We start from the raw sequence: 24,145 nt of genomic DNA on the forward strand, positions 1-24,145 counted from the left end.
TTAATATAGCGTAACATCAAATATTTATTTTTCTTTCGGGAGAAACACAATAGATGACATGTTGATAGTAAAAAAAAATTATAGGTGAGATACAAAATTAAATATTTACACATAATATTATAAGTAGATATTCAATTTATGCAAAATATTAAGGTCAATTCAATTATTCAATATATATCAATTGGAATATTTTTTTATGACTTATTCATTTTGACTCCTTAAATTGTTAAAGACATGTTGAAGATTCTAATAATAGTGCAAATAAACTCATTTGGACAAGATTTGTAAATAATGATTTATCTTTTAAAGATCCTACAATTTTATCATAAGGGATCACATTGAGCCTTTTTAGACAAAATTCATTTGACATCCTTATATATACCACATGCTAAATTATTAATGACTTGAAAACGGATGCATAATTTTATTGCAATAGAAGACAACCTAATTTGAAGGAAAATGTATATGGTTTTGAGGTGCCCTTTCTGCAATATGATGTAAAAATTGCATCTTAGATGTAAGTACAATTTACTTTTTTAGTATTGGATGAAACAATTGTTTGACATGAACATTGATAAAACTAATTACGAAAGCTTATTCAAATTTGGTGATAGAAGTTGGGGCTCTCAAATTCAAAATCTAATCATAGCTTTCATCATAATATTTCTATAGAAAACTTGACACACGAGATATAATATCAGATTTCAAAATGGTAACACTGACTTTGATGGAGAGATTCTTCATGTTAAACAATTGGTCTATATGACATCTACTTCTTTTAAGAGGAACATGTACTCTTCTTTTAAGAATCATGCTTGCTATCAAATATGTTAAAAGAAAAAATTGAAGAAATCTTTGACTTGAAACTGACTCAATATTGACCAATTGTGCATTTTTCTAATTTGAATATTATCCTTGGTGTACTTTAATAAAATGGAAGAATATTGCACATTATATGTTGGGTAAAGGAATGTATTCATTCAACTCACATTAGGTAGTGTAAAGAAAAAAATTAGAATATTAATATAAATAGATATAATTAGTTTGAGTTTTCTTACCACAATAAAAGAAGTCTTGTGAGTGTAATGAAGTTTTGGTAGTTGTGTGTCAAGGGAGAGTTTAGAGAGAGTTTGCAATTTTTTGTGCAAAAATTATAGTTAAGAGGGTTTACAACTCTTCCATCTAAAAATTGTTGTTCAGAGGGTTTGCAATTTTTGGGTCAAAAAAGTATTGTTGAGAAAGTTTTCAATTTTTCCGTCCAAAAATTATAGTTGAGAGGATTTGTAATTTTCCCATCTAAATATAATACTCGAGAGAATTTGCAGTTTTTGCGTTTAAAAATTGCAGTTTGAAAGATTTGCGATTTTCTTTTAAAAAATTGCAATTGTGTGAGAGGATTTATAATTTGTCTTAGTAAAAATTAAAAATTATATAATAAACGTATGAGTTTTGTTTTTTTTTTTTTTTGAATTTTTTGCTTCTTTTTCTTCTACTGTGGATGTAATTCCTCGTGCATAAAGATTTGTATTTTTGCTATTTTTTCAACAACTGATATCAAAATTAAAGTTCTGATCAATGAAAAAAAATCAAAGGTTTCAATTAAGGGAAGAAGAAAGAGTAACAAAAGTTGTGATCAAGGGAGAAAAAAGAGAAGATAAAAAAGATTGAAGAGTACTGATTTCACAAATATAATTAATCATTATAATAATTTTAAACTCTTTAAAGATAGTGAAGAATGTGAGACTTTGATAAAGGGAGGATACGAAGGATAAAACAATGTATTTATTCAAATCCATAGTGGAAAGAAAAAAGAATTAGAGCATTAATATCAAAAGAAATAGTTAGTTTGAATTTTCTTACCACAACCAAATGTACTATTGTAAGTGTAATGAAGCTTTGATAGTTATATGTCATGTGAGTATTTAGAGAGAGTCTGTAATTTTTCTGTGTAAAAATTATAGTTGAGAGGGTTTACAATTTGTGTGCCTAATGTTATTGAAAAAGTTTGCAATTTTTTCGTTTAAAGTTGTTGAAAGAATATGCAATTTTTTTCGAAAAATTGTAGTTGTACGAGAGAATTTATAATTTTGTCCTTCGGAAAATTAAAATTGAATAATAAATTTGTAAGTCTTATTTATATTTTTTTCCTTTTTTGGGTGTACTTTCTTGCAAAAAATAAAATTGTATTTTTGCTACTTTCTCAATACTATATGGTTCTTTAGATTTAAGATACCTCTAAGAGAGGAAAGTTCATGTGTAAATAGATTAGCAAATAAAATTTTATTTTTGTGGTTATGATATTTGGTGGAAATTTACTTTTTATTTGTGCTTTTAAAACATTTTGAAAGATAAATTGAACATATGTCTTCCTATCATTTTTGTTTAGTTTTTTAATGTCATCTCCTTCTTTATGTTTTTCTTTTTTATTTAATGAATTACCTTTCTTAAAAAAATAACATTAATAATTAATTAATATCATAAAATAACTTATAATTTGTTATATTTTTGTCAACATATTTTATAATAAAACTGAAAAAAAAAATGTATCTGGGACGTTCACTCGAAACATCCCTAAATTTTATTTTTATTATTCTTAAATATTCTTTATATATATATATATATATATATATATATATATATATATATATATATATATATATATATATTATTAAAATTAAATGTCACCAAAATATCAAACTTAATATTAAATATTTTTAATAATTCTTTATTACATATCTATATAATAAAATTTATAGTTGAACTTAAACTATCATCATACGAAATTCTCTATAAAATTTAATATCAATCGAAAGTCGTTTGACATGTCAGCGAGCGAGATGCATAAAAATTAATGTTTTACAAAATTTCAACAAAATGGTTAATTTTTATCATTTTCTTTAATATATCAAATAATTTACTATTGATGATTAATTTCATAAACATCAAATAATTTTTAATATATGTTAAATTTTATAGATATATTCTATTTATAATAGCTTTTAATCTAAGAGGGAAATTATCGGAGATGTCATTACTAAATGTGTGTTTCAAAACTCAACTGATTGCCATTACTACATGTTTTAGGCTATATTCACCGTGTTTTTCAGAAGTAACTCTAATACTAATTTCTGTGAAATGTGTGGTGGCTGGTGGGCCAGTGATTTTGGAATGTTACCCGTCCCGCTCCTAGTAGTTAGTAAAAGCTTCCAAATTGATAGTGACTCTTCATAATTTATTTGAGCCCATTATCAAATTTAAATTTCAATAAAAAAATAAGTATTAAAGAATGTACTGCTAGGATCTTCCTGATCTTCCCATGATGTACTGTATCTCTGTGACCCTCCCCACTCACCTCCTCTTTATTTCACTGCATGCTCCCCACGTGATCTTTCATCCATACTTTGAACCTATTGACACAAAAAGACAAATTCACATTTTCTTTATTCACATACAATCAATCACTTCTCTCTTCAAACCAATCCTAAATTTCCATATCAATATCTACCTCATAATCACTTAAATTCTAGAAATTCAGTATTCAATTTTGTTGTGGCTGAAATTCAAGAGCTTTTTACTAACACATGTTACTCATCTATATATATATTTTTTGTATCTAAAGTTCTGTTTTTTTATCATGTTTTAGTGGAGAACCTTGGTTAATGTTGTTTAGGATTTTTGTTGTAAAATAGAAATTATTATTTTTTTTTTCATGTTGATGGGGTTAAGATTGATGTGTGAGACATGTGGGGAAAAGTTTCTATGACAGAGATTTTGGTTGCTTGCTTTTTAGAGAACAAACAGGCATAGAATTTGAAATAACATCAGTGTCTATACTTCATGTTGGTTGCATATCTTAAGAATTAAGTCAAATTTGACACTGATTTGAAGCTATCTTGTGTTGTGCTGCTGAACCTTAGATCCACTGTCTGAGATATCTGTTACTTTTTATTGTCTTATTAGGAACCTTGAATAGGTATGAATAGGACTATTGTTTGGTTTAGGAGGGACCTGAGAATTGAGGACAATCCTGCATTAGCTGCTGCTGCAAGGGATGGTTCTGTTTTTCCTGTCTTTATTTGGTGTCCTAAAGAAGAAGGACAGTTTTATCCAGGTAGGGTTTCAAGGTGGTGGATGAAGCAGTCTCTTGTTCAATTGGATCAATCACTGAAATCTCTTGGAGCTGGACTTGTAATCATCAAAACTGATAGCACTCTTCAAGCACTTTTGGAGTGTGTAAATGCTGTTCATGCTACAAAAGTGGTGTTCAATCATCTCTATGGTAAGGGCTTTTTGTGTGCTGTTTTTAGACTTCTTTGTTGAATGTTTTTGAGTTTTATTTATTGCAAACATTCATGGCTATGTAGCACCAACACCTCTGGAAAAATGCGTGTCAGTGTCTGCGTCCGATATCCGTGTCTGGTGTCTGTATCCGTGCTTTATATACTCATGGAATTCTCACTACCTCTTAACAGATCCTGTTTCGCTTGTTCGTGATCATAACATCAAAGAAAAACTAGTGGAACATGGTGTTTCTGTGCAAAGCTACAATGGGGACTTATTGTATGAACCGTGGGATATATTCGATGAAAATGGACATGCGTTTACAACTTTTGATGCTTTTTGGAACAGATGCTTGCACATGCAAATGAAAACTTATTCGCCTATTCCTCCTTGTCAATTAATTCTAGCTCAAGGTACAACTTCATATAAGTTACTACAATTTGCAACATGTGTTGATGTTATTCTGTTATTATATTTATACCATACTGTCTACAAATTCATGTGAGAATTTGTTTCTTTTCTTGTTTTGACGACAGGTGATGTCGAGAAACATTCAATTGAGCAACTAGGTCTTGAAGATGAGTTAGAAATATCAAGCAATGCATCATTAGGAAGAGCATGGTCTCCAGGTTGGAGCAAAAGTGACAAGGCATTAACTGAATTCGTCGAAAACCACTTACTTCACTACTCAAAAAACCGATTAAGCCTCGGTGGCGACTCCACCTCACTCTTATCACCATATATTCATTTCGGAGAATTGAGTGTGAGGAAAGTATTTCAGCTTGCACGCACAAAACAGATATTATGGACACACGAAGGAAACATCGTTGGTGAAGAGAGTGCAACACTTTTCCTCAGGGCTATTGGATTTAGAGAGTACTCGCGTTATCTTTGTTTTAGTTTTCCATTCACACTCGAGAGGCCATTGTTAGGGAACCTGAAATTTTTTCCTTGGAATAATGATCCTTCGAATTTTAAAGCTTGGAGGCAAGGTAGAACTGGATATCCATTAGTTGATGCAGGAATGAGAGAGCTTTGGGCAACAGGATGGATACACAACAAAATGCGAGTCATAGTTTCGAGTTTTGCTGTGAAAATGTTGCTTATACCTTGGAAATGGGGAATGAAATACTTTTGGGATACACTATTAGATGCAGATCTCGAGAGCGATATTTTGGGATGGCAGTATATCTCAGGTAGCTTACCTGATGGTCACAAGCTTGAGCGGTTGGACGACCCAAAGGTATGTCATGTTTTCTTATATTCAGAGCCGTCTCAAGCTTTTGGTGTAGATTATCCCGCAGTTTAACCATAACAAAACAAATAGAGATCCTATTTAAACGTCTCTGATAATATTTTATGAGGCATTATTTAACTGTGACACTATTTTAGCAAGAACTCTAATTTTGTCTAACTTTTGTGAAACAGATTCAAGGGACGAAGTACGATCCAGAAGGCGAGTACATTCGTCAATGGCTTCCCGAGTTAGCAAGAATGCCTGCTGAGTGGATTCATCATCCATGGGATGCGCCGCACGGCGTGCTCACAGCATCAGGTGTAGAGTTAGGTCAAAACTATCCAAAGCCAATCATTGACATAGATTTAGCAAGAGAACAATTGAGTCAAGCTATATTCAAGATGTGGGAAACTGAAGCAGCTACTAAAGCTTCTAGCTCACAAGATAAACAAGTTGTTGATGAAAATGAAAAACTGTTGATTCCAAAAGTTTTCTTGAAGGACAAGGCTCCACACGGCGCTACTTCGTCGGATGACCAAACGGTCCCGATACTTCAGAATCTCAAGAGTGATGACCCTCCTGATACAAAGAGACTGAAATATATGGCTGAAGAGGATCGGAAACCAGATAAGTCGCATAATCGTAGCGACCATACTGAGGTGTCATGCATTGATCAAGAAGACTGTTCTACTGCTGAATCTTCATCCAAGAGACAGTGTTCAAGCACTTCTTCATTTTATGTCCCATAAAGTGGTCATGGACTCATGGCACAAGAACAGAATGAACATTTTGATTTAATGGTGATGAAACTTTTTTGGTGAGATTGTAAAAAGAAACTTTATTTTCTTGAGAGAATTTAACAGTGCTGACTTGAAACAATCATTTATTTCTTTTTTTCATGTTTAGAATTTTCAATGTCTTGGTAAACCAATTAGCCTCACCAAAAAATTGACTTATCTTGAGCTTTTTCTATTATAATCAAACAGAAATTTGATATGCTACCATTATAAATTGACTTGGACGTGCATATCTTAGTGCTTCTTATTAAACATCACTTATCTGAATATAATTATTGGAAGTTGAATCAAGATATTTGATGGCCACTAATTACTATGGTTGTGTATCTTTCTCATTGATATATTCAAACTAAGAATAATGAATATAAATGTTAGCATTATCATGCTCCTAGAGTTTATTTTCATGAATGATATACATACCTCCACAAAGCCTGTTTTCACCTTCTTGTTGATTGTGTTAGATAATAAATAATTAGTTTATTTGTTATTTTCTGTTAATTGCTAGGAAAGGTAGTTTTAGCGATGAATAAATACACCACTTGACTGTCCTGTTAAGCTAGTTCAGTTGGTAATTATGCATGGATATTAAGGGTGTATTTGGTTGTGAAGAGGAATTAAGAAGAGAGAAAGAGATGAGAAAGAGTGTAAAAAAAGAGAAAAAGATGAGAAATAGAATAAATTTAAAGTATTGTTGGTTATAAGAGAACTAGTAAGAAACTAGTGCTCCCACTCGGGTAATTTATTTATGATATTGTGTAAATAATTAAAAAAATTATAGTATTTGAGATTTTTCAAATGATAATAATTATATAATAATAAAATAACAATAAGAGTGTGTTTGGATGAAGCATTTTAATGAGGTAATGTAATGTTTTGAGGGAATTTAAAATGATTTGCACAAAATTTATTGTTTAGATACAAAAATGAAGAATTGTTAAAATGATGGAAATTTATGTAGCATTTTATCTAAGTTAAATTTAATCATTTTAAAATGACACCAAAAACTAAAGAATTTGAAATTCCTCTCATACTCCATTAAATGTATTTGTTACTATTATTTCTTCAAATTTTGTAAATTAGTCCTCATATTTTCCAAAATTACAAATTTGACCCCAAAAATTTTCAAAAAATTACAAATTGGTCCTTAATAATTTTTAAATTTTACAATTTGGTCCTTCAAATTTTTAAAAATTGCACATTGGTCCCTACTTTTAAATTTTTTATTTGGTCCAAAAATTTAAATTTTATAAAAAATAACCCCAAAATTCTAACAATGAATTATCTTAATACTTCATCCAAACAAAATAATTTAAAAATGAATGAATTTCAATTGAATCATTTAAATTGCTTTGAATTTTAAATTTCTTTAAAATTTCCAATTACCTCATCCAAACATACTCTAAAAGTTTTGACATGAATCTTCAAAATGAAGTGAAAGCTTTAACCTGAAAAAGTCATACACAAAAAGAGAAATGTTGGATGTAAAGTACAACAATGTTTCATTTTTTTGAATGGAATGATAAAATAGATTTCTAAAAACACACCTTTCAAATGTTTTGGAACACTTCTTTGAATACAACACTAGTGAAATGAAAAACTTCTTTGAACTCACCTTTCACAGATTTAAAATGAGTGCTTTACTCATATAGAGTATCATAAACATTCTAATTAAACATCAACGATTATCATAAACAATAGTATCAAACATCAAGGATTTACATTTGAATCATACTGTGGTTGAGTTCCGAAATAGGACGTGTGGTTTGTCTCGCACGGTTGTGTTGCAGGTTAAGTTGGAAGTGTATTCGTATTCAGGCCTACTCTGTCAGGTAGTGCAATGTTGATCTAGAATTGCCATGATGCTATGTGCCAGTTTATGCACGTCTGTAACATCGATAAAACAAACCATTAAAATTGAACAACCATAAAGAGCACCTGGATCATATATAATGCAATCTTTGTAAACAGAAGCAGTACTTTTATATATATATTCTATTGAAATGAAAACTACAAACATGATGCTATATTAGATACTATTAATAGGCCACTATCTCTTGGCCTTCCAACTACAAGAGACTCTTTGCTTTTCTACTAACTTATTAATAGAAACTCACTTAACATAATATTTAAGTTTATTCAACAAAATTCCCCTATAAACTTAAATGTTTCTTCTATCCATCATGCCTATCAATTTCTTGCCTCTGTCGTAAATTTCTTTCAATAATGGTTTTGTGAAAATATCTGCTGCTTGATCCTTGCTTGCTACAAGTCTCAATTCGACACTTCCTTCTTTCACATGTTCTCGAATGAAGTGGAAGCGAACGTCGATGTGTTTTCTTCTTTCATGATTAACTAGATTCTTTGTTAACTCAATTGCTGATTTGTTGTCCACTTGTATTACTATTGCATCTACCTGTTTTAGCTCCATTTTGCTCAACAATCTTCTAAGCCATATTGCATGATAAACACACCAAGATGCTGCCACATATTCAGCTTTACATGTCAAAAGCGTTACTATCGGTTGCTTCTTAGAAAGCCATGTGAATGCAGTGTTTCCCATAAAGAACACATATCATGAGGTGCTTTTTCAATCGTTTATATCTCCGCACCAATCGTTGTCGGAATAACCAATCAACTTGTAATCTTCTATTCTTGAGTAGAAAAATCCAAGTGACACAGTTCCTTGGATGTATCGAAGGATTCTTTTAAATGCCTTCTAATGCGTATAGACTGGTTCCTCCATGAAACGACTTACAATTCCGACACTAAGCGAAAGATCTGGCCTTGTACATGTGAGTAGCGAAGACTTCCTACAACGCTTCGATATTTGCTTGCTTCGACACGTTCTCCTCCATCAAATTTTGACAGCTTTGCACCTAGTTCCATTGGCGTCGAGATCAGATTACTGCTTTCTATTTTATATTTTTTCAAGATTTATTTTACATATTTCTCCTGTGAAATAAAAATTCCCGTTTCTTCTTGTCGAACCTCCAGACCAAGAAAAAATCTCATCAGACCTAAGTCTGTCATCTCGAATTCACGTGTCATTATGCCCTTGAATTCTTCTATCATTTGACCATTCTTTACATACAGAGCATGTTTGTAGGGACATTTCTTGAAACTATTCTCTTTGAAGTATGTGTCAATGTGTGTATTCCACGCTCGCAGTGCTTGCTTCAACCCATAAAGCGCCTTCTTCAAGTTTAGCACTTTTTCTTCTTTTCTGACTTTCATGTATCTGGGTGGTTGCTCGATGTAAAATTCTTCTTCGAGCACACCATTTAGAAATGTTGACTTGACATCCATTTAAAATATCGACCATTTGAATTAAGCAGCTTGTGAGATGAGTAAATCGAATTGTCTTCATTCTTGCAACAGGTGCAAATACTTCGTAATAGTCAATTCCTGCTTTCTGCTTGTATCCCTTCGCAACAAGTCGCGCCTTATACCATTCTATTTTGCCGTGAGCGTTCATATTTTTCTTAAATACCTACTTCACACCAATGGGTTGACTTCCGTTTGGTAATTCTGCTAGTTCCCATGTGTTGTTACATTCAATGGCCTTAATCTCTTCGTTCATGGCAGTTTTCCATTTTTCGTCTTGCAATGCTTCTTCAAGGCTAATGTTTTCAGTATCTGCTAAAAGAAATACAAGGTGTACCTTTCTCTCGTATCATACGAATCTTGCAGACTTTGCATTCTGGGTTGTAGAAGTTCATCTTCATTGTCAGAATCTTCAAGGTTTGTTGAAATGCTTATTGGTATAGCGATTGATGATTCTCCAACTTCGACGATGACCTCTGTCGAATTTTTCCAGTCCCATTTACTCGCTTCGTTTATTCGAACGTCTCTACTCACTTTCACCTTCTTGCTCATGGGATCGAATAGCCTGTACCTTTTTGTTTTCTCATCATACCCATTGAATATGTACTTCTGAATTTTGTCTTCGAGCTTCGTTATTCGTTGATCCAGTACGTGTACATCACCCACACTACCAAATACTTTGAGATAAGAAACTGTTGGCTTATGTCTGCTCCATGCTTCTTGTGGTGTTTGATCTTCTAAATTTGAATGTGGACATTGATTGTGAACATAAATGGCACATTGTACAACTTCTGCCCAAAATTCCTTCGACACGTTCTTGTTCTTAAGCATTGATCGAACCATGCCGAGAACTATTCAATTCTTCCTTTCAGCCATACCATTTTGCTAAGGTGAATATGGTGCAATTAGGAATCTCCTTATGCCTTACTCTTCACAATACTTCATAAAGGTTGTCGAAATATACTCACCACCTCTGTTAGATCGAATGACTTTGATGTGTTTGTCAGCTGCCTTCTCCACCATTACTTTGAACTTTTTGAACACCTCGAATGTTTCAAATTTTTCTTTCAAGAAATAAACCCAAGTATTTCGTGAGAAATCATCGATAAAAGAAATGAAATACCTTTTGCCACTAAAAGATTCCGGAGTGATTGACCCACATATGTCAGTATGAATCAGTTCAAGAATATGTTTAGCTTGATATTCTGCCTTCTTCTGAAATGAGGTTCTTGTTTGTTTGCTAAGCACACATTCTTCACAAAACTTTCCTTCACAGTCCATGTCTAGTAGCCCGTGCACCATGTTCCGCTTCGCTAACCTTCTCAAACCATCATGATGTAGATGACCAAACCGTAGATGCCATAGTGACGCTTTGTCTTCGACATTGGCTTGCAAAAAAATTTCTCCAACGTTTCTCAGATGTAGTTTGTACATTCGGTTTCTTTCCATTTTGACACGAGCAATCAGATGCCCTAGCTTGTCCTTCAAATGCAATGTCCGATCTTTTATAAGTATCGAATAGCCTTTTTTTGTAAGTTGCCCCAAACTCAAGATGTCGATCTTGAGATCTGGTACATAATAAACATCTTGGATTGATCTAATCAAGCCATCCTTCGAGTTTGCCGAGAACTTTGAGTAATTGTGAAACGATTTGGGTTATTGTTGATAGATTGACGAAATCTGCTCACTTTATTCCGATGAGGATGAATTATTCGATGGAGAGAATGGCAAAGCTATATATTGAGAGGATTGTTTATTTGCAAGGTGCTTTGGGTACTAAGTTGCATTTGAGTTATGCTTATCATCCGCAAACTGATGGTCAGACGGAGATGACAACTCAGTCGCTTGAGAATATTTTGAGATCTTGTGTTTTTGAGCAAGGAGGTGCTTGAGATATGTTTTTGCCGTTGATTGAGTTCACTTATAACAACAATTTCCATTTGAGTATTGGAATGACACCTTTTGAAGCTTTGTATGGTAGAAGGTGTAGGACTCCTTTATGTTGGTATGAATTTGGAGAAAGTATTGTGATTGGACCCAAGATAGTTCCACAGACTACAGATAAGATTAAGATGATTCAAGAGAAAATGAGAGCTTCTCGGATTCGTCAGAAGAGTTACCATGATAATAGGAAGAAAACACTTGAGTTTGAGAAGGATGAACATGTCTTTCTTTGAGTTACGCCGATAACAGGTGTTGGTAGAGTTTTGAAGTCGCGTAAGTTGACGTTGCGTTTTATTGGTGCGTATCATATTTCCGAGAGAGTAGGTGAGGTGGCATATCAGACTGCATTACCACCATAGCTTGCTAATTTTCATGATGTGTTCCATGTGTCTCAATTGAGGAGATACATTGCGGACCCATCGCATGTTGTTCAATTAAATGATGTTCAAGTAAGGGATAACTTGACGATTGATGTTTCACCTATACGGATTGAGGATCGTGAAGTGAAGAAACTTCGTGGTAAGGAAATCGCTTTGGTAAAAGTGGTTTAGGGAGGACCGGCCAATAGCAATGTGACGTGGGAACTCGAGAGTAAGATGAAGGATTCGTATCCGGAGTTGTTCACTTTAGGTAATTTTCGAGGACGAAAATCTTTTAAGTGGGGGAGAGTTGTAACTTCCCAATTTTTATTTATTTATTTAAATAATTATTTTATTTAGTAGTTATTTATTTAATTATTACTTGGTGTGTTTATTATTTAATTGTGTGTTATTGTGCTAATTGGGTTATTAGAATTATTGATAGAATAATGAGATAATAGCTATTGGGCCTAATTAATTGAAATAGAAGTAATAAGGGGGTGTGAGTGACTAAGCCTATTTGATTTGAGAAAGATAGTAAGAGGGATTAGGTTTAGTCTCTCATAACATTCATTTTGGAAGAAGAGAGGAGAGAACTCAAGACAATAGAACATAAGAGAAAGAAGAGAAAAGAAAGAGCTCAAGAGAAGGGAAGAGAGAGGGGGGAAAGAGAAAATTAGAAGAAGATGGAGATCTAACCTAAGGTAAGGGGGAGACTCCTCATTATTATAGGTATATATGTGTGCAATGGGTAGTGGTATGCTTAGGTTCTTAATCTCTCTATTTCATAATTTCCATGTTAGGGTTTGTTTAGAATCCATGAAGTGATTGTTTTGAATCATGTTAGATGGTAGTAAATGGATGTTGTTTGATAAATTAATGAGATATTTGTTGTCAATTGATGTATAAATTGTATGTGGGTTAGTGGTTGTTGTATGAGGGGAATGGGGAAGAAAATGGTGATTTTTGGGTTTTTACGCATCATGAGTCGACCATTATAGAAGGCAGGGTCGGCCTGAGCTGACCCGCAAGAGCGAGAATATCTGTTTTCAGCAAGCGATCGACCGCTGCAGGTCATGAGTCGACCACTGCAGGGTATGCGTTGACTCATGGGTCGGCCTGAGTGGACTGTGAGTTATCCAGTTTTAACAGATTTTCTAAAGGCCATAACTTTTGAACCGTAACTCTGTTTTGAGTCCCGTTCGAAGTGTGGGAAAGTTAATGAGTTGAAATATACAATGGTAAAATAAAATAAATCATAGGGGATAGTCTCTAGAGATTGTAACAAAGATGAAAAGATGAAATATGTAGAGATAACATAGGAAATATGTTCTTTGTTATGACTTGGTGTGACTATGTTATGTTATACTTGATGAGTGATTTCCTTATGATGAGACAATGAGACCATGTGGTGATATAGCAATAGTTAATGTTTTTCTATTGTGAATTTATTTAACTATGTTTTGTCGTGGCTTAATGTATGTGTTATAATGAATTGATGTTGGATGTGAATAAAATGTGTTGGTATTGTTTAGTATATGTTATGATGATGTGTTGAATTGGTGAATACTATGAGTATGATGCGTACGTGAGTGAAGACATGTTACGTGAATTGTATTTATGTAATATGTGAATTGATGTTGGGCGATAATAACATTTTGAGCTATGATGTTATATGTTATTCGTGATGTGTGTAAATGTTTAATGCTAATTTGATGCATTGTTGATGATGTTTAGATGATGGATGTATGTTATGTAATTGGTGGATAATTCAATGTGTTGAATTATTGTGGTATGCGGTACGTTAAGATTGTTGGATGATCTTAATTGCATATGTTTTTGTGGTAATTGTGCATGCATTCATGATGGCCTTCCTTGAAGGGGAAATAAAGGTGTTGCTTTGATCCTTGAATGGAAGTAGAAGCGTGGCTTTGTTCCTATGTGGATCGGAAGCGGTAGACTATATGTTCATGTTTTGAGTGCTTTGGTCTTGTCTGGACCGGAAGCGTGGCTCTGGTTCTTGAATATGGAATCGGGAGCGGTGAGCTTGATGTTCACATGGTACCACATGCATGAGTTGCATTAATTGCACTTGGAATCACATTGATTTTGCTATGTGATGTTTGGATTAATGTGTGCTTATGTGATAATTGGAGATTTGTGTTATGTGCAATAATTGTAGAACTCATTAAATTATCAATCGTGATGAATTTGTTGGATTGTAGTGTACTATATTCATTGTACATATTATAGTATTCATTATGATGTGAATTCTCACCCTTCTGTTTGAATGATGTTCAATGCGACATCGCGCAGGTTCCGACGAGTAGTGTGCTTGCACGAGGATTTAGCCGAGGAATGTATCAGTTATTTTTCATTTTGTTAGGTATTGAGTCAATGCTCTGACCATGTAACACGGGGGGTATTTGAACTCATGTTTGGTTGTTTGAGATATTGTTCTATCTATCTTATTTTAGCATTGTATTGGATATATTATGTTAAGTGGTATCGGTGCCTATGTTTGAATTCATATGGCACATTTATGATATGATAATGGCTTTATGTTGGTAGATGATTATAGTATGGGATATAATCATTGAAATGCTTGAGAAAATAATATTCCGTTGCGATATGCATACTTGAGAAAACATGAAGTTCGATATGTATTATAATTTGATCACGTGCATGTTAATTGTATATTTATGTTTGATTTTCAATTATATTGGAAACGACATGCGACACCCTTTATTATATGCATTATACTTTACTCTGTGAATATATATGTATATTTGGGATTTAGAAAAGGGATGTTACAGAGGGCACCTCATTAGGGACAAACCCTTCCTCATAACCAAGTCCTTGAAACTAAGATTGCATTTCCTGCTTTATTGTCACCTCCAAGATATTTATACCATATCCGACTAGTCATAGTGTCATCAGAAGGTGTAACTCTAGACCGATTACCTACCGTATAAGTAGTAATCATACTATATAGAACTTGAGTGTTTTATCCTAGAAGTGTTGTGGTTGAGTGACTGCTTTGCACAACTTTGAGCAGTGTCACAAAACGTTTTAAAGAGAGCGACCTAGTCCGTGACTCGACCCGATAATTTTTCAGTGATATTTTTTCAGAACCGTAAAACAACATTTCTCAAATAGAAATTCTGAAAAAAATCTTGTAAAAAAAAAATAGAAATCTGGAAAATATTACATCACATCTCACAATATGTGTGTTTCTGGATAGATTGGATTAATTTAAACTGTTACACTTGGCTCCACGCGTAGCACTCAACAAGTGCTTAGGCCAATATTCTCTTCACTAAAATCTTGATGTCTCTCATTTTCTGCTTTAACACTACAAATAAAATTGATTGAACCAAAACTTATTAGGATCATGCAATTGTCCACTCATTCCCTAGTTAGCAATTAGTCACACTCCACTTTACTCCTTATTCCTTCCCCTCAACTTATATTCTTCATTCTTTCCCTCCCTACATGTATATTAAGCTTCTATATGAAATCTTGTTTATGTTTCAAGTTTACTCTTTCCTTTCAACCGAATATATTCTTATCTTTCCAATTCAACTGCCACCACCCTTTCCCAATAGCTCTAGAATCAGAACCAAATATGAACCTCAAAAGATTGTATATCAAAATCCAAAGCATTGATTCCATTTTATGAGTTGAAGTTTTAATAGCCTTTGTTTTAAAGTGATGCTAATTATATAAGACACACAACAACATCAATCCCATGTTTTTTATTCTACTTACTTGATTATGGAAAGAAGGGTTCTTGATGGTATCATTAGTAGGTTGCTTGATGTTAGAGGAAGACCTGGGAAACAGGTTCAGCTTTCAGAAGGAGAGATTAAGCAACTTTGCATGGTTTCTAGAGATATCTTCTTGAAGCAGCCTAATCTGTTGGAACTTGAGGCACCAATTAAGATTTGTGGTAAACCATTTTTCAACCTCATGTTCTTTGTTTTCTATAGATACTTCATAATCTCTTCTATTTATATTTATATGAAAATAGTAGTATTGGTGCCAAAACAAATATATATTTAGTAAAAATGTATTCGAGGCGTCCGTCACGACGCTGATGTTAAGTCGACGCTAATATAGACACGACGCTGATGTTAAGCTGACGCTAATATAGACGACGACGCTGATGTTAAGCCATTAAGCCGACGCTAATATAGACCTAACATCTGTTTTATGCTTGTTAATTAGCGTCCGCTTTCGGCCGATGCCTCTTAGCATATGCATTAAATCCTTTGGCTAATATGTTGCTTCATTTCACTAGGAGATATCCATGGTCAGTATTCAGACCTATTAAGCCTATTTGAGCATGGTGGATTCCCTCCTCGTTCAAACTACTTGTTCTTAGGTGACTATGTAGACCGTGGGAAACAAAGCTTGGAAACAATATGTCTTCTTCTAGCCTACAAAATCAAATATCCAGAAAACTTCTTCCTTCTAAGAGGAAACCACGAATGCGCATCCATTAATCGCGTCTATGGATTTTACGATGAATGTAAAAGGCGATTCAATGTAAGAATATGGAAGACATTTTCAGACTGTTTCAACTGTTTACCTGTCGCGGCTATCGTTGATGATAAGATTATATGTATGCATGGTGGTTTGTCACCTGAACTGCATAGTTTGAAACAGATAAGTAATTTGCCAAGGCCGACTGAAGTTCCTGAAAGCGGTCTTTTATGCGATCTTTTGTGGTCTGATCCTAGTAAAGATGTTCAAGGTTGGGGAGATAACGAACGCGGTGTTTCGTTTACTTTTGGTGCAAGTAAGGTTGCGGAGTTTCTTAATAGGCATGATCTTGATTTGATTTGCAGAGCTCACCAGGTTTTGCAGACTCGTTTTCGTAATCTCGTGTTAAGTATCGTTTTAGTCTTTATAAAATAAAGAATAATTAACTTGCTTGTGTATTGTTTTGTATAGGTTGTTGAAGATGGTTATGAGTTTTTTGCTAATAGACAACTCGTGACTATTTTTTCGGCTCCGAATTACTGTGGAGAGTTCGACAATGCTGGAGCAATGATGAGTGTTGATGAAACACTCATGTGTTCTTTTCAGATATTAAAACCTGTGGATCATAAAATGCCTAAGTTTGGTTTTAGGAGTGCCACTTCATTCAAGGTTAGTGATCCAACAAAAACCTTGATTTTTCAGTTTAATCCTAAATTCACACATATCTAGTCACATAACCAAGGTTCTAAAAAACGGGCGTTACTGCAAAAACGGCCGTGACAAAACAGTATCAGAAAGTGCTGATACCGATAATGTTATTCACCTTGGAAATAAATTATGGTTAATTTACACGGCGACGACTACAATCAGTACTGCAAAACCTGTATCGATCAAAAACCGCGAAAGTCTTTACGCGACTGCGACCGTTATTTAAAACCTTGCGTATAACATTGTGTTTTGTTGTTTATAATATCTATGTTATTTGAATTTATCTAAAATGTTTTGTTTTTCATCTTCTTTTATATCCAGAAGGCATTTCTTGGTGCTAAAGTAAGAGCTGATTGAGGTGTGCTAAACCACTAAAGTTTGGAACATAGCGAAAAGTTGACTATAAAAAAGTTATATCTTTGTTAAGTACAATGTGAAGGAAGACTATAACTGTCAATTTTGAACAACTCAGGAAAATTATCTATGGTTTATCTTTCAAGTATTGTTGAATGTTTTCATTCACAACGCTGCCAAAAAAAAATGGAGGTCTAAGTTTTTTTATTTTATTTTAAGTTTTTTGTGTGAGACAGTTTTCTAGTGCTTCTTGTATTCATATCTCTGGTTGTATAACAATGGAAGCATTATAATGGCGTATTATTAACTAGTGTAATTGCATTGTAATATTATCAAATTGATGTAATTTTCTCGTAAATGCGTAGTTCAAGTAATGAAATCGAAAAACAGCTAACAAACAGTTAGAATCGCAAAACCAGACAGTGCAGAATAATGTGTAAAACAGAAACACACGCAGTAGAATAAACAAGATTATGCAGAAACACTGATTAATGCCCTAACCACAAACCAGTAAAGCAGCAGTTATTTTAGTTGAGGTTGGCAGGCTTCCAAAATACCGCTATTTTATGCCATTCAAACAGAAACAAAATTTACAACCAAATTCTGTAAATAGCAGAGTTATAGTTCACCTCTTTGAAGGAAACATACATGAACAAAGATGCCTGCTCCCAAGTATGGAAAATCAAGTAGATTTAGGTTTCAAATTGCTATCATTTTCCTGGTCGAAATCCTTTAAATTTGTTTTCTGGTCTTAAAGTATCCAAACATTTATCAAATATCACACAAACTCACAAATAAATAAGGGAAATGCTAACGAGTGCTCTTGGGACACTTTTTAATTGATTAAAGTGGTAAGTTACGGAGATTGGACTTCAGACGTGCCTAATACATCACACTTATGCCCAATCTAATGTTTTTTGTGAAGCTTTTTGTGTGTATCAGATTGAAGAATTAATATTTTTATTTTCGTATCTGGAGAGTGACTTCCGCCAAAGAGAAAGAATATTTTCTCCTCTATTGAAGACTTCGGTAGAACCAAGTGAAGGTTGTTGAAGAACAAATTTGGGAGTTTCGAAAATCCTTCTATAGAATAAAGGCTCAGACAAGGGACTTCTGGTTGGGTTGAGTGAAGACTATTATGGAACGGAAGCTTGGAGCAGAATTTTGGGTCTAGCAAGGAAATTGGCTCAAGATCAAATTGTGAATTTGACAATTTTTTATGTTCTACCTCAACATAAAGGAAATCCATATTTGGACCTGTGTTTGCTTAATAATTTAGCTTGAAGTGTTCAGGGTTGTCTTGATTATTAGTTCTAACAAAAGCTCTCATATAATTTTCAAAATAGTGGAAGACCTAACAAAATTTTAGTGGTTCGACAGTGAAGATTGAACTAAGCGTAAAGTGAGGACAATGCGTTGAATTAGCATAAATCTAATGTACAATCTCTTATCCTCTATCTCTTTTACATTCTAGTAAAGATTTACTTGACTTGGATTTTATCACTTTCTAGTATCACATGTTGGTAGTTTTTATTTGCTTATTGTGTAAGCGTATGTATGTGATAGATAGATGTAGTCACTTAAATCTTCTTTCGGAGATTATGAATGTATGAACTCTTAATGCTAGATTGACTTTTGATTTATTAAATTTAATTAGAGCCTTGTGTATAAATTGGATTATGTTAATTTATGCATTGCTTGTTTAATAAACTGAATCTTTCTCGATCGTTGTATTTTCTATTAATCTAAGCTAAGTGTAAAATCCGAAGCTTCCTAGAACCTGTCTCATCTTAAAGAATACTCTTTATTTTATTATTAAGTGTATCTGTTAAAAATAAGGTTAGTTATACACAATCTTCAAGCATAAAGCCTGAACGGACAAACTACTTTGTGTTAGAGTGGCAATACAATAAGGATTTCTAGAAATAATTTGCATATGAATTGTCTCTCTCCTTTCCTATGCGATAATATCTGTTATATAGTAATCTTGCCTCGTCACATATTTAAAGACTATAAAGACTATTTAATAGTCATAATAGCTATTATTCCCTTGTTTGTCCTAAGTCTATCACATCCATTAAACCGTTTTTGAATGCATTGTCTAGTTCCTATTGCAAACATTCCTTATGCATTGATTTTGAGCCGACCCGATTAATTTGGTCCTTTTATTACCTTAGCCCATCTTTATTAATATGTACTTATCGAGAAATTGAGAATTTATCTTGCTACCCCCAAAATTATACATGTCACTTCTCATTTTTTATATTCTAAATTTACCTCTGATGAGATATAAAGAATTTTCGGACGAAATTTTTGGTACATCCTATTAAATTTCTGATACAAGGAAGTTTCTGGTAGTGTATTTGAAATTTTTGGTGTACCAGAAATTTTAAATTTCTAGGAAGTACCGGAAATTTCATTATAGCTGAAATTTCCGATATGTTTCAATATTAGGTTTTTTCAACGTGTCTAGCCACATGGCTCTCCCATCTAACATACCTTGAATTTAAAGTAGATACATCAAAGGGACGATGAGGATGGTGAGCTGTATACGGTGTCCAGATGACATCATCCAAGGTCAGAGCATCCAACCTTCTCCTGTACTCCAACAATCTTCCTGGAATGACCTGTTTGGCCTTCCACCTCTTCACATATAGGTCAGTAGCCACAACACGCTGGATCTTCCGCCCACAGATGATGTCATAAATAAAAACCATCAAATAAATACACCCAAATAATTAAACACAAAACCATCTAATAAACTGTCTGGTGTTAAGACAAGATGTAACATCAAGTATCGTGTACAACATCATCAATGCCGCCACTCTCCAACCCCAACATGGGGTGTCAAGGGCGCTTAATAAAGAAAGGTATCGAACATCTATATAAACTCCAAACTTGTCCGCAAAGAGAGTGCATACCACTAGATGTAACATGTACTCCCTATCGGCAGCCTGGTACCTCTCTGTATCCACAAGCACCTGATAAGTAGTCCTCAACCAAGACATCCTAAGGTGAAAGCCCCGAGTCTCACCAAACTCAGATAGCACATCCACCTCATCAACCTCCAAAGCATTCATAACTATGCACACCGCACACCTGTCTAAAAAAAAGATAACAGGGAGGCATCCAACATCGCCGAGGAGCATCCGCATCCAGCAAAGTCCATCAGATAGAAATTGTCAACTATCCTCCTCACCTGCTCAGGCATCCGACTCTCGGGAAAGCTCTTCAACTTCGACCCGTGAGAAGCGACCTTCAACAATGGACGCTTATGTAACAAAATAATACAATTAAAACAAATTAGTATACATCAAATCGCGTAATAAACATAAAAATTAAGCATTTAAACGAGACTAATATTACATACCTCGCCCTGCCATATCCTATAAGCGACATGGTCAACGTATCCCGTCAGCACGAACCTGTCAGAAGGTCCTCCGGGGAAACCTCCATCAGTGTATACTGATGGCTTTGTAGATGCACTAGTGGTGGTGTCTGTATCTTGAACCTCATGAACCACTGGCTCCTGAACCACTTACTCCTGAACCACCGACTTCTCAACCACCTGCTCCTGAACCACCGGCTCCTCAACTACCTGTTACTAAACCACCTGCTCCTAAACAATCGGGTCCTTAACTTCCTGCTCCTGAACCACCGGATCCTCAATCACCCAGCTCCTCAACTACCTGCTCCTCCACAGCAGTGGATGCTCTACCAGTCCAGCAACAAGGTGCGTGGAACCATGTAACCGCCTGCTGCTCAGCCTTCCATTTGTGGTTAGAACCGGTCGAAGGAAGGCGTCCAACATGTAACTCTGAGGCCTGCGCCTCACCAACAACTCAAGCAACTGCACCGACTCTATCGGTGGTCCGTCCCTGCCTCTGATCTTCACTGCAAAATTTAAAAATATAAGACAAATAGTTGTTTTTTTGAAAAAATTGAAATATCAAAAATTTCTAATATCGTTAGAGAATTTTAAAAATACAGTTCTTTCCCTAAATTTTTGAAAATGTCATGACGAAAATTAGTTAGACAATATAGACTTTTCATAAGTTGGGGGTTGACATGTATAATTTGGGGTGGTGGGAGGGGGGTTGGTTTTGACAAAATAAATTCTCTAAAAAAACGTAGTCTAATGTCTCTGTGTTAAAAATGTACGGACACAACTAAATTTCCTGTTGTATATAACTTACATTATCCCGTCTAAAAATGTACTAGTAAAACATGGTTTATTATGAGCATTATCAGACATTGACTATGTATAAGTCAATGCAAAATAATAATTGATTTTAATTACCAATTATAATTATTATAAACCCATATAGCATAACATCGTCATAGTTTGTTTAATTATGAATTGCTAGGAGTTGACATTCCGACTTTGTTGTTTTTTATTAAAAATTTTGTTTTTAAGAAAACCAAGTATCAATTATAAAAAAAAGTATGTCTGACATTCCAACTTACATATTTACTTATTGCTTATAAAAAAGAGTTATAAAATGAAATAGTCTAAATTGCATGAAATGTTAACCGAAAACTAACATCAACTTGAATGATTTGTTGTAGATAACTTATCTTACATTGAAAATAGATTATCATAATCAGACTATGCATAAGTCAATGAAAAATAATAATTGACTTTTCCTTGTTCCAAAAATAATAATTGACTTTATTTACGGATTTTAATTATTATAAGTACACACATAACAAAACACCATCTTTTAATTCCGATTTGCTTGATATTAGGAGTATATGCATTTGTTGCAAAAAAATATGTTTAAAAATTTAAATAAAAAATTAATCTAAATATAAATTTATTATATTAAATTTTATAAAATTATAATATTATAATAATTAATTTGAATAACACACATCATCCAAAATTCAAAAAATTTCATAATTTAAATCAAGTCTGAAATTAAGTACATATTACATAAAACAAAATTTAAACGGTAAGATATCTCAACTTTGACTTTGATATTTACGATTAATAAAAACAATATTTTAGTCGATATGGTATACCGTGTGCACGAATTAATATATTACTTGACGAGAGTGTGTGGTACTTGGGCGTTTTATGCTTGATTTTCTTTTCAATTTTTTTATTAAATTTTGTACTTGATATTATGTCATGTAATACATTAAAAATAAGTAAATAAATGCATGATATTTCAACTAACACTATTGTTTTTAATCTAGTAAAATAAATCTTTATAGATTTTGATTTGATTGTTAATGCGTATAAGAACCTTTAATCCTTGTTTATTCCTTACCATTGATACTGCAACGTATAACTGGCTGTGATTAGGGTTGAAAATGAGTCGAGTCGAGTCGAACTTGCCTCAGCTCAGATCGACTCGTTAAGAATTGGTCGAGTTCGGGTTCGAGTTCGAGTTTAAGACGAACTTTTTTTCCAGCTCAAACTCGACTCGTTAAGAATTGACCGAGTTTGAGTTTGAGTTCGAGTTTATCACAAACGTTTTTTTAGCTCAAACTCGACTTGTTTGAAGTTCACGAGAATAAAATAAAAGTTATAAGATTGGAATTTATACGATGTTAATTTTATTTGTATAATTATTAGTAGAAATATTTTTCTCACTTGAGAATATAAATTATCATTTATAGTTGTTAGATTAAAATAAAACATGATACTAAGATTTAGAGCAAATCTTCAAACCTACTCTAAAGACAATATAATCTATCTCATATATAATCGAGTTGACTCATGAACCTAACGAGTCGAACTATGTATAGTTGAAGTTCAGCTCATTTAGTTAACGCACTTAGTTTTTAGCTCATACTCAACTCATTTGGGTCATGAACCTAGTTCAACGATTTAATTTTCGAATCGAGTTTCAAACTATTTTCGAGTTAGTTTGGTTCATTGCCATCCCTAGGTGTGATTGAAGACGGAACAGGGCAAATGGAGACCAACACAATCCAATAATTGATCTTGTGATTTGTTAATGGTTATTGCGTATGAAATGATAATCGAAAACTATTTTCTTGAAAGTTTAAACGACCTAGATGACTTTGAAGGTGAGGTTGTCATTCTTGGAATGTAAATGACATTTCTGTCATGTTTAACGGACATTATTTTTTCCTCTAATACATGATCTGCAAGTTTGGTGACTATTAACTTGGTACCATTAAACAACTCTAGGGTTTGATGATCACTGCAAATATCCTTTGATGATGATACTTAACTTGAATAAATCTCAAGCCTCATCTCCAAGAATATTCAAGAAAATATCTATATGATTAGTTTACTTGACAAATCTTGAAGCTTCAAAGTGTGAAAGAGAAAAAGTGTGAAAGCTTACCCTGCGCGTTTGAGTGAACCAGCACAAGGGCTTTTTCCTAAATGATTGGACACAAATTATACTGTCCAATCAATATGCATTCATACCCAAACGATTGGGTTAGTGTAAAAAATATCCTTAAACGTTTGGGACCAACTTCTTAAGGAACGACAATGTCTTTGTATATTTTCTTTCCTTTTTAACCTTAATAATTGTTTTTTTAGGCATTCATTGGGGCAAGGTGCCAATCGGTTGACACATTAAATTTGGCCCATGGAAATTTCTTTTTTGTACAAACCTCTAGCCTATAAATAAAGGCTTTTTCCTTCACAATTCACATCCAGAAAC

General features: G+C 33.6%; 2 protein-coding genes across 3 annotated transcripts; both read left to right on the forward strand.

Annotated features, from left to right (window-relative positions):
• Positions 1 to 3,386: 3,386 nt before the first annotated feature.
• On the forward strand, positions 3,387 to 6,474 carry LOC131595819 (cryptochrome-1-like). The gene is made up of 4 exons (XM_058868302.1): positions 3,387 to 4,279; positions 4,473 to 4,694; positions 4,818 to 5,524; positions 5,710 to 6,474. Exons 1-4 carry the CDS (start codon positions 3,976 to 3,978, stop codon positions 6,265 to 6,267), a joined length of 1,791 nt encoding a protein of 596 aa, XP_058724285.1. The 5' UTR covers positions 3,387 to 3,975; the 3' UTR covers positions 6,268 to 6,474.
• An 8,854-nt stretch (positions 6,475 to 15,328) lies between these two features.
• On the forward strand, positions 15,329 to 18,992 carry LOC131595820 (serine/threonine-protein phosphatase PP1-like). Of its 2 annotated transcripts, none has more exons than XM_058868304.1 (4): positions 15,329 to 15,894; positions 16,246 to 16,805; positions 16,902 to 17,099; positions 17,463 to 18,992. In XM_058868304.1, the coding sequence occupies exons 1-4, from the start codon at positions 15,720 to 15,722 to the stop codon at positions 17,493 to 17,495; spliced, it is 966 nt and encodes a 321-aa protein (XP_058724287.1). In that variant the 5' UTR covers positions 15,329 to 15,719; the 3' UTR covers positions 17,496 to 18,992. The 2 variants fall into 2 exon arrangements, with proteins under 2 accessions (XP_058724287.1, XP_058724286.1); XM_058868303.1 differs by having other exon boundaries at positions 15,343 to 15,894; positions 17,460 to 18,992.
• Positions 18,993 to 24,145: the final 5,153 nt, after the last annotated feature.

The sequence above is a fragment of the Vicia villosa genome, linkage group LG4, assembly GCF_029867415.1.
Source record: "Vicia villosa cultivar HV-30 ecotype Madison, WI linkage group LG4, Vvil1.0, whole genome shotgun sequence".
NCBI lineage: Eukaryota > Viridiplantae > Streptophyta > Magnoliopsida > Fabales > Fabaceae > Vicia > Vicia villosa.

Bases quoted from the DNA above. Each gene is read 5' to 3' on its own strand.
- LOC131595819 (XM_058868302.1), top strand. From the start codon at position 3,976: ATGAATAGGACTATTGTTTGGTTTAGGAGGGACCTGAGAATTGAGGAC. The intron at 4,280-4,472 runs GTAAGGGCTTTT...ACCTCTTAACAG, and splicing joins GGTGTTCAATCATCTCTATG to ATCCTGTTTCGCTTGTTCGT. The intron at 4,695-4,817 runs GTACAACTTCAT...TTTTGACGACAG, and splicing joins TCAATTAATTCTAGCTCAAG to GTGATGTCGAGAAACATTCA.
- LOC131595820 (XM_058868303.1), top strand. From the start codon at position 15,720: ATGGAAAGAAGGGTTCTTGATGGTATCATTAGTAGGTTGCTTGATGTT. The intron at 15,895-16,245 runs GTAAACCATTTT...TCATTTCACTAG, and splicing joins GGCACCAATTAAGATTTGTG to GAGATATCCATGGTCAGTAT. The intron at 16,806-16,901 runs GTTTTGCAGACT...TGTTTTGTATAG, and splicing joins TGATTTGCAGAGCTCACCAG to GTTGTTGAAGATGGTTATGA.